General features: G+C 44.2%; 1 protein-coding gene across 1 annotated transcript; it reads right to left on the minus strand.

The window, feature by feature from the left end:
* Positions 1-8,152: 8,152 nt before the first annotated feature.
* LOC118556803 lies at positions 8,153-10,440 on the minus strand. The gene is made up of 3 exons (XM_036125140.1): positions 9,906-10,440; positions 8,581-9,834; positions 8,153-8,390 (listed from the first exon to the last, which is right to left on the minus strand). The coding sequence occupies exons 1-3, from the start codon at positions 10,438-10,440 to the stop codon at positions 8,245-8,247; spliced, it is 1,935 nt and encodes a 644-aa protein (XP_035981033.1). The 3' UTR covers positions 8,153-8,244.
* Between the last annotated feature and the right edge of the window lie 4,945 nt (positions 10,441-15,385).

A 15,385-nucleotide genomic window follows, 5' to 3' on the forward strand; every position in this document is an offset into this window, starting at 1 on the left:
TCTGCCTTTCCTCCTTCACTTTCTTTGCTGACACCTGTCACTTTACTTATTGATTCACTGAATTCTCCTGTGCTTCTGATTCCCCTCTATTTAAAGCCACCTGTCTCCCTTCACCAATTGCCAGATCCTCCTTTGTGTTCATCAGTTTTGGATTCCTGGTTCTGGACTAATTTGGACTTTGTAAGAGTAAATTTCATCATTAAATCACGTCGTTGTGCTGCTTTTCGGCTCTGTTCTGCGCTCTGGTCCAGCTGATCTGCCTTCACTTCTCCAAAATCAAGTTTCTTACCGACAGTGCTGTGAAAAAGTGTTTTCACCCTTAAATTATTATTATGGACTCTTTTTTAATCTATTTTTCAATGTTTCAGATTATTAAACGAAAATAATCTGTGTTAAAACAAATCTATTCTTTTTCAAACAGACCTCTTGGAGAGATGCTCATCTCATTTTCTGTCAGAAATAAACTTTGTGTTTGAATGAAAATCTTTTTAAATCAGACTTTCCAACCGTGCTCCTTAGAAAAAACTTCCTCACAGTTTATCTGCTTCTGGACGAGATCCCAGAGGGAGTCTGGAGTCAAGCTCCAAAGTCAAAGCATTAAAGTCCAAACTCTGGTTCAAGGTCAAGGCAGGAACCACTCCAGTTAGGTCAATGTCCTAAACTTTTCATTTCTGGTCATAATCAAGTTAAATAACCAAATTTGTTATTTAATCAGAGTAATAATACCTTTGAGATTTGGCAAGAGGAAAGTGAAATCAGAGCTGATTGTTTTTAACTGTAACTATTAACAGAAAACAAGCAAAACATCCTGATTATCCAGAAAATAATGAGTTCCCTGATCCTTAATAAAAGTAGCAGCTGAATTTCTATTTTTTTTTTTAAATCTGTTAACTAACTTTGTTACATACATCGATTAAATTTTCCACAACAATCATCACAAACCTGCTTTTACTCTTTAATATGAATGACATCAAACTATTAAAGTAACGAACACACTTTTTATATAACTGTATAAAAATGAATTTTGTGATAAAGTTGATTTATACGGATGGGATCATGCAGCTGCTTTCTGCCACCTTTAAAGCAGTGACTTGGCTTGTGCTGGTGTGACACATAATAACCAGAGGATATCGTTCCATCTGATAAGACAAACAGTTTTAGTTATCTTGTGACTTTAACAGTATCCGTTGCAAACAAGCAGCTAAAAAGTTAGCAGACTGCAGTGATCCGATTTACACCCAGTCTGTAATGTTTTCACTGGAGTCAGACTTTCCAGGGTCCAGGATTAGATGGCAACAGCTGTGGGTATCAAGCTGATACTGAGCATACATTCCTTTTCAGTTGTGTATCTCTTCGAGGTCGGTCGTGTCTTGCAGCTCTCCTGAGCTCCTTATCTGCTCTCCTACCCTGCCCCCCTCTCTCCTGCTATTTGCTTTGTCTTGTCTTTCTGAGCACTTTCTTCATAATACCCGAACTCTGAAAAATCATGGATCTGGTAAGCTGGTCTCTCAATACTATTGATAAAAAAATTTTGACGCTTAGGCAACAAAAAAGGGGCACCCATTCTTTCCCGATCTGACTATTTTTTGGAGGATACACCCTATATTCTCTTGACTTTGTCATTCCTGGACGTTTGAAACGTTTGCATGTTTGGATTAAGGATACTTGTATTTCTACGTATTGGATCTGGTGGATTTTTGATGTATCAGCAAATTCAGCAGATGTCAGTAGCCATTTAGCCTTGATCAATCTACCGGCTGCAAATGACGCGTTCACTAAGGCGGTGAACGGACAGATCTGGATGTGAAGGAGCAGAGCTGAAAGCTGGCTGTGCTGGAACGCAGACTGGCTTTGGTGGTTGAACTCAATGGTAGATTGGATAAAATTCTGGTAGTGTGACGTGGAAAAGCCCAACAATTTGAAATATTGGATTCTCTATTTGGAGCCAGCATAAACTTAAAGCTGACAGGAAAGTCAGAGCAGCTTGCCTCGTAAACAAAAAGAATTTGGATTCTGCCTTCCCTTATCAATGACTCCTGGATTGTTATGGCTGAGACTGCTCAGAACTCTCCCCGACTACCCACTCCCCCCGCTGACACCTGTGGATGCTTTCTGAACTGTTGGCCGGCTGATAACATCAAGGACAATGGCCCCTGGAGAGTGTTCACAGAAATATAAACACACACGACTAGTCTAAAATGTTTACCTTCTGCTATATGTGTCTCGTCTTATTTGTGCTCTCTGTGCAAGAGGTTTTTTGATATCTCAAACTGTATCCTGTTACAGGATAAAGTTTAAGTTATGTTTTTTACCCTCTCACCTTCCCTTTTTTTGTGGCCTCTATCTTTCCACAGAGTAATGGCAGCACCCTGTGGGCACCGTGTAAGGTGGTTGACCTTGGCAGCATGGCCACAGTAAATCGTCTCCCCCTGAAATGTTTGTGATGTTTGTTCATGTTATGGCGATTGTACTGAAACAGCAATTTCCCCCTGGGATTATTAAAGTATGTCTGATTCTGATACATTAGGTTTGTTTCACCATTCATTCATGGATGTTAATTAGATGTTGCTGGCTCTCTAATTTAGTTTTCAGCCCTCGTGTTTTGCTGACTCTTGGCTTTATTTATTTTCTAACACCTTGTAGTCTGTAAAAAGCAAATCATGTTATGTAACATTTTTCCTCTGCTGTGTTTGGTCTGAGAATTTACTAAAAGCTGGTTGGAAATGAAGAAATCCAAATTCAACTGATTCAAGAAATGCATAAATGAGAGTAAAACACATATGATCATAAGATTTCATTTAATCAGGCAATTTCTATCCTACAAATTTCCATGTGCATGAATAAAGAAACAAGAAAAAACAGAAATATAAGAGGCACAGTGCCACAGTTGGTAGACCTTTTGTGTACATCAAGAAGGTCCTGGGTTTAAATCCCGGCCTGGGGATTTTCTCTGTGGAGCTTGCCTGTTCTCCCTGTGCATGTGTGCGTTCTCTCTGGGTACCCCAGCTTTCCCCCACAGTCCAAGAACGTGGCTGTTAGGTCAATCTGTCTCTCTAAGTTACCCTTAGGTACAGAGGTGGTAGTAACTAGTTACATTTACTCAGTTATATTTATTTGAGTAACTTCATTAACAAAATTTACTTTTAGGAGTAGATTAGTTACTGCACTGTACTTATTACTTTTAGCTGAGTCATATTATAGCTCAAGTATCATTACTCTTTAGACGCTGATTATGAATGCGCATTTTAAAACTGGAAACATTCTGTGGGTTCAGCAACACTAATCTAAAACAATCTAACCAACGGAACATCTATAAATATTGCATGTTTGTTTTAAACTTTCAGCTTCATGTTGCACAACACTGTGGTTTTCTAGTATGCCAACTTGCTTGAAACTCTGTTTCCTGTTACTTATTTCATGCTCTCTAATTTAAGAGCCTTAAAAGTTTAATAAAGCCACATTTATATACAGGTTAATAAGTGCTACTGTTTTACAGCAGAGATACTAGTCTGTTACAGAGTGAATCCCAAATATGTGGACGATTTTCTCCATTCAGAATGTTTGACTCTGCCCATCATGAATAGCAGTAAAACAATAACTGAAAACTGTTCATAGCAGCAATAGCAAAGAAAAAAGGCTATTTGTACGCAAGACTTTAAAGTCACACTTTAAACTTTATCAGGGCTGTGGCTCTGATAAGATCACTGATCAGATTTCCCCCTAACACTTTGCCACCATTAAAGCAACGAAAACACAGGAAAGAGATCTAGTTGACTGCCCATCTATTAATCCATCCCTACATCCATCCATCCATCCATCCATCCATCCATCCATCCATCCATCCATCCATCCATCCATCCATCCATCCATCCATCCATCCATCCATCCATCCAAATAATATTTCTAAGAATATAAATTGGTTTAGTGTTGCTTTTACAAGGTATGCCACAGTTTTCTGTTCTACAATGTCTTTCATTTGATATTTGAATACAATGGTTTTGAATTTTCATTACTGCACTGTTTATATGAGAGAACATGTGCAGCGTTGCAGTAAAACAACCTCACACCAGCTGTGCTGCATGGGGGGGGGGTCATGTTTGGGCAGTTTTTGCAGCTGCAGGTCTTGCCCAGCTCAACATGGTAGAACCAACACACCATGCATTCAGAGCAGCTTTCAAATATTTGTTGTATACAGCCAAACCCGGCACAAAGTAGATCCGCTGCTTCTCCGCATCGAAAGGAGCCAGTTGAGGTGGTTTGGTCATCTGATCAGGACGCCTCTGGCTGCTTCCCTTTTAGGGGTTTTCAGGAGTGTCCCACTGGGAGGAGATCCCAGGGCAGACTCCAAACTCGCTGAACGGACTATCTGTCCCGCCTGGCAAGGGAATGCCATGGGGCCTGCCAGAATAAGCTTAAGAACGTGGCTGAGGAGAGGGATGTCTGGGTTGAGCTGAGGGCTGGCTCTTTGAGGTGAACTGTATAGTGAGCTACCTCCGTAGAAAAATTTGAAAAATCTGTCATTGCAACCTGTTTTGTATAAGAGTGCATTTTTATTGCAGCTGCTCATTTCACACTATCTCCAGCATCTCAAGTTTCGTTCCAATGTTCAAAATACTTTGTTTTATCTGACAACCTTCCATCTTTTCTGCAATGTTATCTCAGTTCAACAGTTATCAACAGTTGCAGCGTCTGAACATTACAAAAAGGCATTAAGAGCTGGTTCAGCCAGCATCAGACTGTGGTGTGTGAAGATGCGGTTTTCATGTCTTTAATCTTGTGATCCTTTTTTATGTATCTTGTCATTATCTCAGAAAAAAAGTCACGAATTCCTTTTCTGCTCACATGTTCACCTATTTAAGACCCTTCGGTGATTGAAGGACCAACATTGACAGCTGAGATCCAGTCGGCTTTACAGAACACAGCAGATCCAACCAGGCTGACTTTCACCATGAAGGGCAAAATGTCTCTGCCTGTTCTCACAGTCTGGATCCTCGTCGCTGTAGCTGCTGGTAAAGTACTGTTTATTTTTAATATTTTAGGTCAAGTTACACTTTTTGGGTCATTTTTATCCAAAAAGTCAAGATCGTTGAATGCCAATGAGTCGGCTTTAAAAAAGTTTTTAATAAAACCAGAGAACTGTTCAATTAACATATTGAGTTGGTTTCTAGATGTCTAATTGCATCTGTAATTAATTAATGTGTTTCACTGAGTGAATTGGGTTACTGAAATAAATTACCTTCCAATGATATTCTAATGTATTGAATAGGTCTGTATATAGTTTTACTTAAAAAAAAAAACAAAGGATTGAACATGGAGACTGTCTGTAAGACTGTCTTCCAGTTACGTCCTCTGGTTTCTATTTTAAACAGGCCAGCTCATTGCATCTTACAAACAAACAATCAATTAAATCGGAAGAATTTGATTAAATACGCAGACTCTGTTGTGGTATTTTACATTATAAAAGGACTGGCTCCTCATCCATTACAATAATTTATTAAGAAAACAGAAAATCAAAGCAGACTAACTAGTGCAAGCCTGAGGTTTGACTGCCCAGTCCCTTTTAGAAGAAATTACTTTGGACAGGCGGGTTTCTCCAAACATGGAATTTACAATTCCTGCTGGTTTTATATGTGATCAGACAACTTTTAACCTATTTACAAAACATTTAAACATTTGATTATTGAACAAAGGTCAATTTGATTTTAACTTTGTATACATTCTTGTATGTATGCATGTGTATGTGCCGTACATATACATATACATATATATATACATATACATATATATATATATATATATATACATATATATATATATATATATATATAACTCGATATATATATCTACATACATATATATAATATATATACATACATATATATGATAACCTACCATATATATCTATCATATATATATACATAGATAATATAATATACATATATATATACAATATTATTTATATATACATATATATAATACATATATACATATATATTACATATATATATAATATATATTATATATATACACATCTACATTATAATATATATACATATATTTCTAATCATATAATAATATATACAACTATATATATATATACATCTCCATTATATATATTATATATACATATATAATATTACTAATACATATACATATATCTATATTAGCTATATATTATACTATATATTATATATACCTAGTATATATATATATATATATATATATGATATATATACAATATAGACTAGTATATCAATAATATATATATTAATCAAATACATATTATAATATATATATATATATATATATATATATATATATATATATTACATTGTGGAGGAGTGGAAAATACTACACAAAGGATGTAGGTTTGAACAGCTCTTTACTCGACTCCAACTGAGAGCAACTGTACAGAAAACCATATATATACACCAATGAACAAACATATTTCTCATCACTACAACTTCTCCACTGAGTGAGAGTGGAGCCCCCTAGTGGTCCGCCACATATGCCCCCCCCGAACACTCAGTAGGGTAAAATAACAAACTAATCCAGATTTGTGCGTTTCAACAAACGTCCAAAACGGCTGAACTTGGACCCTGTAGGATGATCCTGGGACATCCGTGCCTGAGGACGAAGGCGACATGGAGGGGCTGCAGGGGGGTTGAGCTCCGATAAATGAGGATCTCTGGAGGAAGAACAGCGGTCCATTAAAACAGTGGAGGGGGGTCTTCCCCTGCGAGGAGCTTGGGCCGTTACCACCTGATCGTCCGCCAAGACATGAGCGGGTTTGAGCCTGTCAACACAGATAGTTTCCTTACGCCCTCCCAAATCCAAAAGAAAATGTTTAGGCCCTGGTTCAAGGACTCTGAAAGGGCCATCATACAAAGGACGCAGGAACAAAGGACTGGGGCAAACAATGGTGAACAGGGGTGGGAACCTGAAAGGAGTCTCCCTGAGGGAAAAAACGTTGCCCAAGTGGACCGAACTGTGGCGCAGGGGAATCAGGTAAAAACGCCCCAGGGACACGCAGGGGCTGACCGAAAACCAGTTCAGCTGTGGAAGCACCAAGGTCCTCTTTAACGGCTGAACGCAAACCAAGCATGACCCATGGCAGGCGGTCAACCCAGTTTCCATCAGTTAAAGAAGCACGGAGCGCAGCTTTCAAAGACCTGTGGAACCGCTCACACAACCCATTAGCCTGTGGATTGTACGCAGTGGTGCGGTGGATCTTGACCCCCAGACCATCGGCCATGGCGGACCAAAGCTCTGAAACGAACTGTGGGCCTCTGTCAGAGGTAATGTCAGAGGGGGGGCCAAAACGTGCAACCCAGTTGGACAGAAAAGCCCGGGCCACCGCTGCTGACGTTGTAGATGACAGCGGAACCACCTCCGGCCACCGGGTTGTACGATCGATCATGGTCAGGAGATGTGTGAAACCCTGTGATGGGGGAAGGGGACCCACAAGGTCTACATGTACATGATCAAACCGCTTGTCAGGGATGGGAAACGGTTCCAAAGGTGCTTTAGTGTGCCTCTGGACCTTAGCACGCTGGCACTGAACACAGGCTGCAGCCCATTCTCTAACCGTTTTGCGCAGTCCAGTCCAAACGAATTTAGAACTGACCAGTTTGACGGAGGCCCTAATGCCGGGATGCGAGAGGGAGTGTAACGTGTCAAAAACCCGGCGGCGCCACGAAACAGGAACCAGAGGCCGGGGACAGCCAGTAGAAACATCGCAGATCAGAGGAGGACCACCTTCCTGCATCTGTCTTTCCTCCAGCTGGAGGCCCGTGGACCCAGACTGTAGCGCAAGGATGTCTGCATCACTGCGCTGGTCTGCAGCCATAGCAGAAAAATCGATCCCGACATAAACTGGGGAAATCAGCGCACGAGACAGACAGTCAGCCACTAAGTTGGACTTGCCAGCAACATGCTGAATGTCAGTCGTGAATTCAGAAATGGCGGCAAGGTGGCGTTGCTGTCGTGCGGACCAGGGGTCGGATGTTTTGGACATGGCAAAGATGAGGGGCTTGTGGTCCACAAAGGCAGTAAATGAGCGGCCCTCCAGAAAATATCTAAAATGGCGTGTAGCCAGGTAGAGAGCGAGCAACTCTCTATCAAAAACGCTGTATTTCCGTTCATTGTCCCGCAAAGTACGGCTGAAAAAGGCAAGCGGCTGCCAAACACCAGAGACACGCTGCTCCAAAACCGCCCCCACAGCCACGTCAGATGCATCAGTTGTCAGAGCGATCTGAGCTGACTGGGAAGGGTGGGCCAGAAGAGCAGCATCGGCCAAAGCAGACTTAGCGCCACCAAACGCCTGGAGGCGTTCAGGGACCCAGTCGATGCTGTCGGTGGCTTTTTTCTGTTTGAGCGCACCGTAAAGCGGCTGCAGAAGTTGTGCTGCTTTGGGGATAAAGCGGTTGTAAAAATTAACCATCCCCAAGAACTCCTGCAGGGCTTTAACCATCTGGGGGCGGGGAAAATCGGCCACCGCCTGAACTTTCTGTGGCAATGGGACCGCACCACTGGCAGAAATGCGGTGGCCCAAAAAATCCATGACCGGCAACCCAAAGTGGCATTTTGCAGGGTTGACAATCAGGCCATGTGCCGCCAAACGTTGAAAAACCTGACGTAGGTGGGACATGTGCTGTTCGGCCGAGCTGCTGGCCACAAGGATGTCGTCCAAATATACAAAAACGAAGGACAACCCACGCAGAACGGAATCCATCAACCGCTGAAATGTTTGAGCTGCACCTTTAAGGCCGAATGGCATGCGTAAAAACTCAAACAGGCCAAACGGAGTGATCACCGCGGTTTTAGGGATGTCCTCAGCTCTCACGGGGACCTGGTGATAACCCCGCACCAAATCCACTTTAGAAAAAATGGATGCCCCAGAGAGATGGGCAGAGAAATCCTGGATGTGGGGGATAGGATAACGGTCATTCTCTGTGACGTTATTTAGACGACGGAAATCCCCACAAGGCCGCCACTGGCCGTCCGACTTGGGCACCATGTGCAACGGTGACGCCCAGGGGCTGTTGGAGCGCCTCACGATCCCTAAACGCTCCATGTTGGCAAACTCCTCCCGCGCAACCGCCAGCTTTGCCGCGTCAAGGCGGCGCGCGCGCGCAAACACTGGAGCGCCAGTTGTGGGGATATAATGCTCTATCCCGTGCTTTGTGTCTGTGTTTGAAAAATTGGGGAGAGTCAGAGAGGGAAAATCTGACAATAAACGCTGGAACGCGTCCCCTGAAGCTAAAAAATTAGTGTGTACTAATGGCCCAGCTCCTCGCGTTATACAAGGCAGTGAGGAAAAAGACACAGCGTCAATTAAACGCCGGTTTGCAACGTCCACAAGCAGGCCGTGAGCACAGAGGAAATCAGCCCCTATGATGGGGACAGAGCTCGCTGCTACTACAAAGTTCCACTGGAAGTCACGTCCATTGAAACAGACAGTCACCAACCTTTCTCCGAATGTTCTGATGGGAGAACCGTTAGCGGCGGTCAGCTGGGGACCGCAGCCTTCAGCAAGCCTGTCGGGGCCCGCCGGGGGAACGAGGCTCTTCTGAGAACCTGAATCCACCAGAAAATGTCTCCCCGATCGCGAATCCTCAATAAAGAGCAGCCTCTCCTTATCGCCAACGGCCGCGGCTGCTAGCAGGCGTCGGCTTGGTCGTTTCCCGGCGGCTTGAAGCTGCAGGGCGGGAGGCAGCGCCGCGCCCTGACGCCGAAGCGCTGATGGTAGACACAAAGAGCCGGCTTCTGGCGTTTCCTGGTGGCGATCGCTGCCATCACCGATGGCTGATCGACCGCTGAAGCCGGCAAAGGCTCAGAAGAAGAAGCTGTAGGTTCCTTGGCCAGCGACTGGATGGTGAAGGTCCTGGAAGCCAGGAGGATGCGATCAGCTTTTTCAGCCAGTGAGCGGAAATCCTTCTCCCGCAGCAGGGACGAGTTAGCCAGAGCGATCCGCACCGGAGCCGGGAGTTGTCGCAGGAACAGGTGGATGAAAAGAAAACCGCCTTCGTCGTCACCCAGCAAGGACAGCATACTTTCCATGAGCTCCAAAGCTGAGCCATCTCCTAACCCCGAGAGAGAAAGCAGCTTTTCGGCGCGTTCTGCGTCAGACAGGGAGTAACGGCGGAGAAGCAGGTGTTTGAGCGCGCTGTACTTTCCGTCCGCGGGAGGGTTGCGAAGCAGGCTCATTGCGCGCCTGGTGGATGGTGGATCCAGCGCCGAAACCACATAGTGGTACTTTGTGTCGTCCAATGTGATCCCACGAAGAGCAAACTGTGCTTCGACGTGGAAGAACCATGATTGCGGATCATGTAGCCAGAAATCCGGAATCTTAACGGCCACAGCAAAAGAAGCCGGTGGAGGTCCACCAGAGACAGCGATCGGCTGTCTGGAGCTGGGCAGGCCATCAGATGTGGACATGTTGGCTCACAGGGGTCACCAATGTGGAGGAGTGAAAATGACGACACAAAGGATGTAGGTTTGAACAGCTCTTTACTCGACTCCAACTGAGAGCAACTGTACAGAAAACCATATATATACACCAACGAACAAACATATTTCTCATCACTACAACTTCTCCACTGAGTGAGAGTGGAGCCCCCTAGTGGTCCGCCACAACATACATATATATATATATATATATATATATACACATATATATATATATACATATATATATATATATATACATATATATATATACATATATATATATACATATATATATATACATATATATATATACATATATATATATATATATATATATATATATATATACACATACATATATATATATACACACATACATATATATATATATATATATATATATATATATATATATATATATGTATTTCACTGCACTGCAAAGAGGAAAATATAAGTTAAGTACATTAAGTATTTTCTTGAAATGAGTGTTTGTCCGTAATTTTCAGCAGGTAAATAAGATTATCTGCCATTGCAATGAATAATTTAACCCCCAAAATAAGACAATTAGATATATTCATTTGAAATAAGATGATGGAGAGGAGTTTTTCCTTTTTTAAGTGCAAAAATCTTATTCCGTTGTCAGATAATCATATTTACCTGCTCAAATCCAGGACAAAAACATTAATTTCAAGAGGATATTGCCTATTTTTGACTTTTTTAATTTTATGGACATTTTTATGGCGGTTCTTAAAGAACAAAGAAAACTTGATTACGATTATATGCACTGGCATCACTATGTGGATATTCTATATAATAAATTATTGTGCTTATTTTATTTTAATTTTTTAATAACAAACAATGTCATCTTTTTTTTCTTATACAGTCTGAGGAAATGTATTTAACCATTAAATCTTAGTGCTGTTGTCTTTTGCATTGTATTGTTTTTTTTTTAGGGTGGATCAGCATCCTGAGGGAATGGAGATGGAAATTAGCACTGGCTATATTCTCATATATTTACCTAGTGTTCATTAATATGCATTCTCCCTTTGTAGATTACAAAAAGGGAACTGAAAGTAACTGACATTTTCTTGAAACGAGTGTATTTGGACTGGATTTGAGCAGGAAAGTTTAAAGGATCTGCTAATGCCAATATTGAGATTTAATTTTTATAGCTAATTTATCAGACTGATCTTAATATAAAAAATGACTGGTATCACAATGTGGATATTCTATATAGTGAATAATACTAGTTTATTTTCTTTTTTTAAATTAACTATGGATAGTAATGCTTTTTTTGCTCCGCGAGTCGGTCCGCGCAGAACTTGTCTCTCCAATCGCCCCCCCCCCCTTCCCCCCAAAGGCCGGTCTCCGGACGGCCTAACAAACTAAACAATGACCAACCCGGGTGGGTGGAGGGAGGTAGGATGGCGGGCAAGAATCATAATCAAAACTAAACTAGCCAGGGTGGGTGGAGGGAGGTATGGATGGCGGGCCAAAATCAAACAGAAAACTACCCAATCAGGACGGATTAAAACAAAGAGGAAAAATGAAAGCAGACTAAAGGGGATCTAAAAACTCCTGGTAGGGAAAACAAAGCTTCAAACAGACGCTGGCAGGCAAACAAGGGTGTAAAACGGATAAACAGGCGTACATCACCAGAGGACAAAACATGCAACCAATGTCACAGGGCAAAACAGGTGAGACAGGCATACTAATGCCAGTGAGCAGAACAAGCAAAACGCGAAAGGGCAAAACAGGTAAGACAGGCGAACAACGCCAAAGGAAAGGGAACAGGCGTACGGAAACGCCCAGAGGAAAGGAACGCCAGAGGGAAGGAACGGGCGTACGGAAACGCCAGAGGGAAAGAACGGGCGCATGAAAGCGCCAAAGGGAAGAAACGAGCACACGACAGCGCCAAAGGGGAAGGAACGGGCGCACGACAGCGCCAAAGGGGAGGAACGGGCGCACAACAGCGCCAAAGGGGAGGAACGGGCGCACGACAGCGCCAAAGGGCAAGAACAGGCGTACGACAACGCCAGAGGGAAGAAGAGGCATACTGAAAACACCAGGGCTCAACAACACACGCTGGAGCATGACTGGCGTACAGAAACGCCATGGGAAACTTGCCGGGGCGTGAGGGAAACGCCGGGCACAAGGGAAGCAGGAACATCTAAAATGCCAGGGAACAAGAACGGAGGGCGTCTAAACCCCAGGGAACTAGAACAGAGGGCGTCTAAACACGCCGGGAACCATGTAATCCAAATACCAAGGCTTAAAAACACGCCAGGGAACCAAGAAGTCAAATCACCAGGAGACAGAGGGCATCCTTGCACACCAGGAACCATGAAATCTAAATATCAAAGACTAAGGGCGTCCTAATACGCCGGGGAACCAAGAGATCTAACATCAAGAGATGGAGGGCGTTCTAACATGCCAGAGAACCGAGAAAATCAAATACAAAGGGCGTTCTAACACGCCAGGGAAGAAAAGAACTCGGAAGTCCAAACAAAAACTAAGGGAGCTCGAACCAGACAAAGTAAAGGAGCGTAAGGCTCAAAACCAGGGATAAGAAGCCTAAGGAGCGCTGGGACCTAAAGAGCGCTATACAAAATAAGGATCTAACCAAGAAATAGAAAACAAAGGCATACACTAAACTATAAAGCAAAACCAGAAAACTAGGGTAGGGGGAACACAAAAGAAAAACCGAAACAAAAACTAGAAAATAAAGCTAAACTAGGAAAGGAACAAAACACTAAAGAAAAACTATAAAACTAATGCGATACCTGAAAATTAAAACAAAACAGAGAAACTAGGGCCCGAACTGGTAAACTAATGTAAAAACTAGATAGCTAAAGTAACACAAAACTGAAGCTGAAAGACTAAGGTAAAAAACAATACTAAAGCAACCCCAGAAACTAAAGAAAGATCAAGAATATTAAACAGTGCTGAGAAAAACAAAATAGAAACTAAAGAACTCTAAGACAAACAAGGAACCCTCCGAAATAACTCTCATACTGAAGAATTCTAAATAACTCAGAACTAAGGCCGAGCTTTAACAAAATAAAACAGAAAGCACTGGCCTTAAGGTTGGGTGACCAAACGTCCGTATTTCCCGGGACATGTCCGTATTTCACGTCCTGTCCCGGGCGTCCCGGGTTTTTTTCTAGAAAGTGAGGAAATGTCCTGTTTTTTAAATTACCTTCTTTGGACCGATAAATTGACAGGCACTAGGGCACTGCGCACGGCGCTGTGTGTGAGGTAATCCCCGAGCCGCGTCAGTGCGGGCAGCCCTTTTCTTAATCAGAAGATAGATAGCGTGGCTGTCAGTACGCCAACAACATACCAAAGCTCAAATGTATGTTTACCCACGATTTACAAAAGAGTTTCCCCGCTTTCAGACCGGGTCGAGACAAATGGGAGGCTTTTATTGTGCTATTCATTCATTACAGGAAATGTTAAGCATTTTTTAATAAATACATTTTGAATAAAATTATCATTTGTTATTGGAGTTATTGCTGTTGACTTTTACTGAAAAGCATTTTTAATAAACCAACTGTAAATATCATGTTATTGTAGGATTACGTAGGCCTATGTTAAGTAAGTGCATGCCACAAACATCTCTATGCATGGGTACAGAGATCCCCCCCCTCCTGGTTTCATGTTCTAAACATACAGCTGGATCCTCCAGGTGTCCTGGTTTCCCCAAATGAAAATATGGTCACCCTACCTTAAGGGCGCAGGCAAAGACGGCTGCTAAGCCAAAAAAGGTCCTTGTGGAGGTCTTCCTGGTCGAGGCAGGTGGCGGAGCAGCATTGCCCGACTAAAACCTCGAGGGGGGCGGCCCCGACGAGGCAGAACCCAGTGGTCCAGATGCCGCGGTCGGCAGATCCGGCCGGGCAGGAAAGTCCCAGGCGAACGACGTGGAGGGTGACCACGACGAGGCAGAGTCAAACAGCTCGGGGACAGCAAACGGCAGGCCCGGCCGAGTAGGCGGGTCTGGATCGGGCGTCGTGGAGGACGACCCCGACGAGACAAAGTCAGGAAGCGCGGAGACCAATGTCCCCGGCTCCGGCCAAGTTCAGAAGTCTGGCGCGGGCACCGCAAACGGTGGCCCTGGCTGATTAGAACCAGAGACGAGCGTCGCAAACAGCGACCCCGACCAGAAAAACAAGAAGCGGAAGTAACATCACCAGAAGTCATGGATTGAGGCGAAGCAACTGCCTCGGCGGCCTCAGACTGAGACAGAGCATCTCCCTTGGAGGCCCCGGGCTGAGGCAGAGCGGCTCCCTCGGAGGCCTCGGGCTGAGACAGAGTGGCTCCCTCGGAGGCCTCGGGCTGAGACAGAGTGGCTACCTCGGAGGCCTCGGGCTGAGACAGAGTGGCTTCCTCGGAGGCCTCGGGCTGAGACAGAGTGGCTACCTCGGAGGCCTCAGGCTCATCCCTTTCCTCGTCGGCCGGCGGATCTATTTTCCTGGCGGCCGGCAGAGCGGAGCTTTCGGCGGCCGGCAGAGCGGAGCTTTCGAGCGAAGGCGGAACCATCGGCTACCTTGGGCGCTGCCGGGCTACAGGCTTCAGAGGGCGCCGCAGGGCTACAGACTTCAGAGGGCGGGTCCTCCTGGACCCCCTCTCGGGATTTGAGAAGAAGCGGGTCCTCGGAAGCCTTAACGCGCCGGAGTGACCGGCTTCTTTGCCGGGAGGAGCCAGACGGGGAAACAGAGGCTGTCTGAGGGATAGCAGCAGGCCCACATGGAAGAAGGTCGTCTCGGTCACCATAGTAGAAACTCCACAGCTGGTCCTCCTCGACGTGTGGGGCTCTGATAGATGGAATGATGAGCTTCACTCGAGGGGCCAGCTGAGAGTCATGGAGGTGGTGACCGAGACGACGTGAGGCTAAGCGGCTTCTCCTCCCGTGCTCCGGAGTAGCCGTGACAAC

This window comes from Fundulus heteroclitus, chromosome 21 (genome assembly GCF_011125445.2).
Source record: "Fundulus heteroclitus isolate FHET01 chromosome 21, MU-UCD_Fhet_4.1, whole genome shotgun sequence".
Classification (NCBI taxonomy): Eukaryota; Metazoa; Chordata; class Actinopteri; order Cyprinodontiformes; family Fundulidae; genus Fundulus; species Fundulus heteroclitus.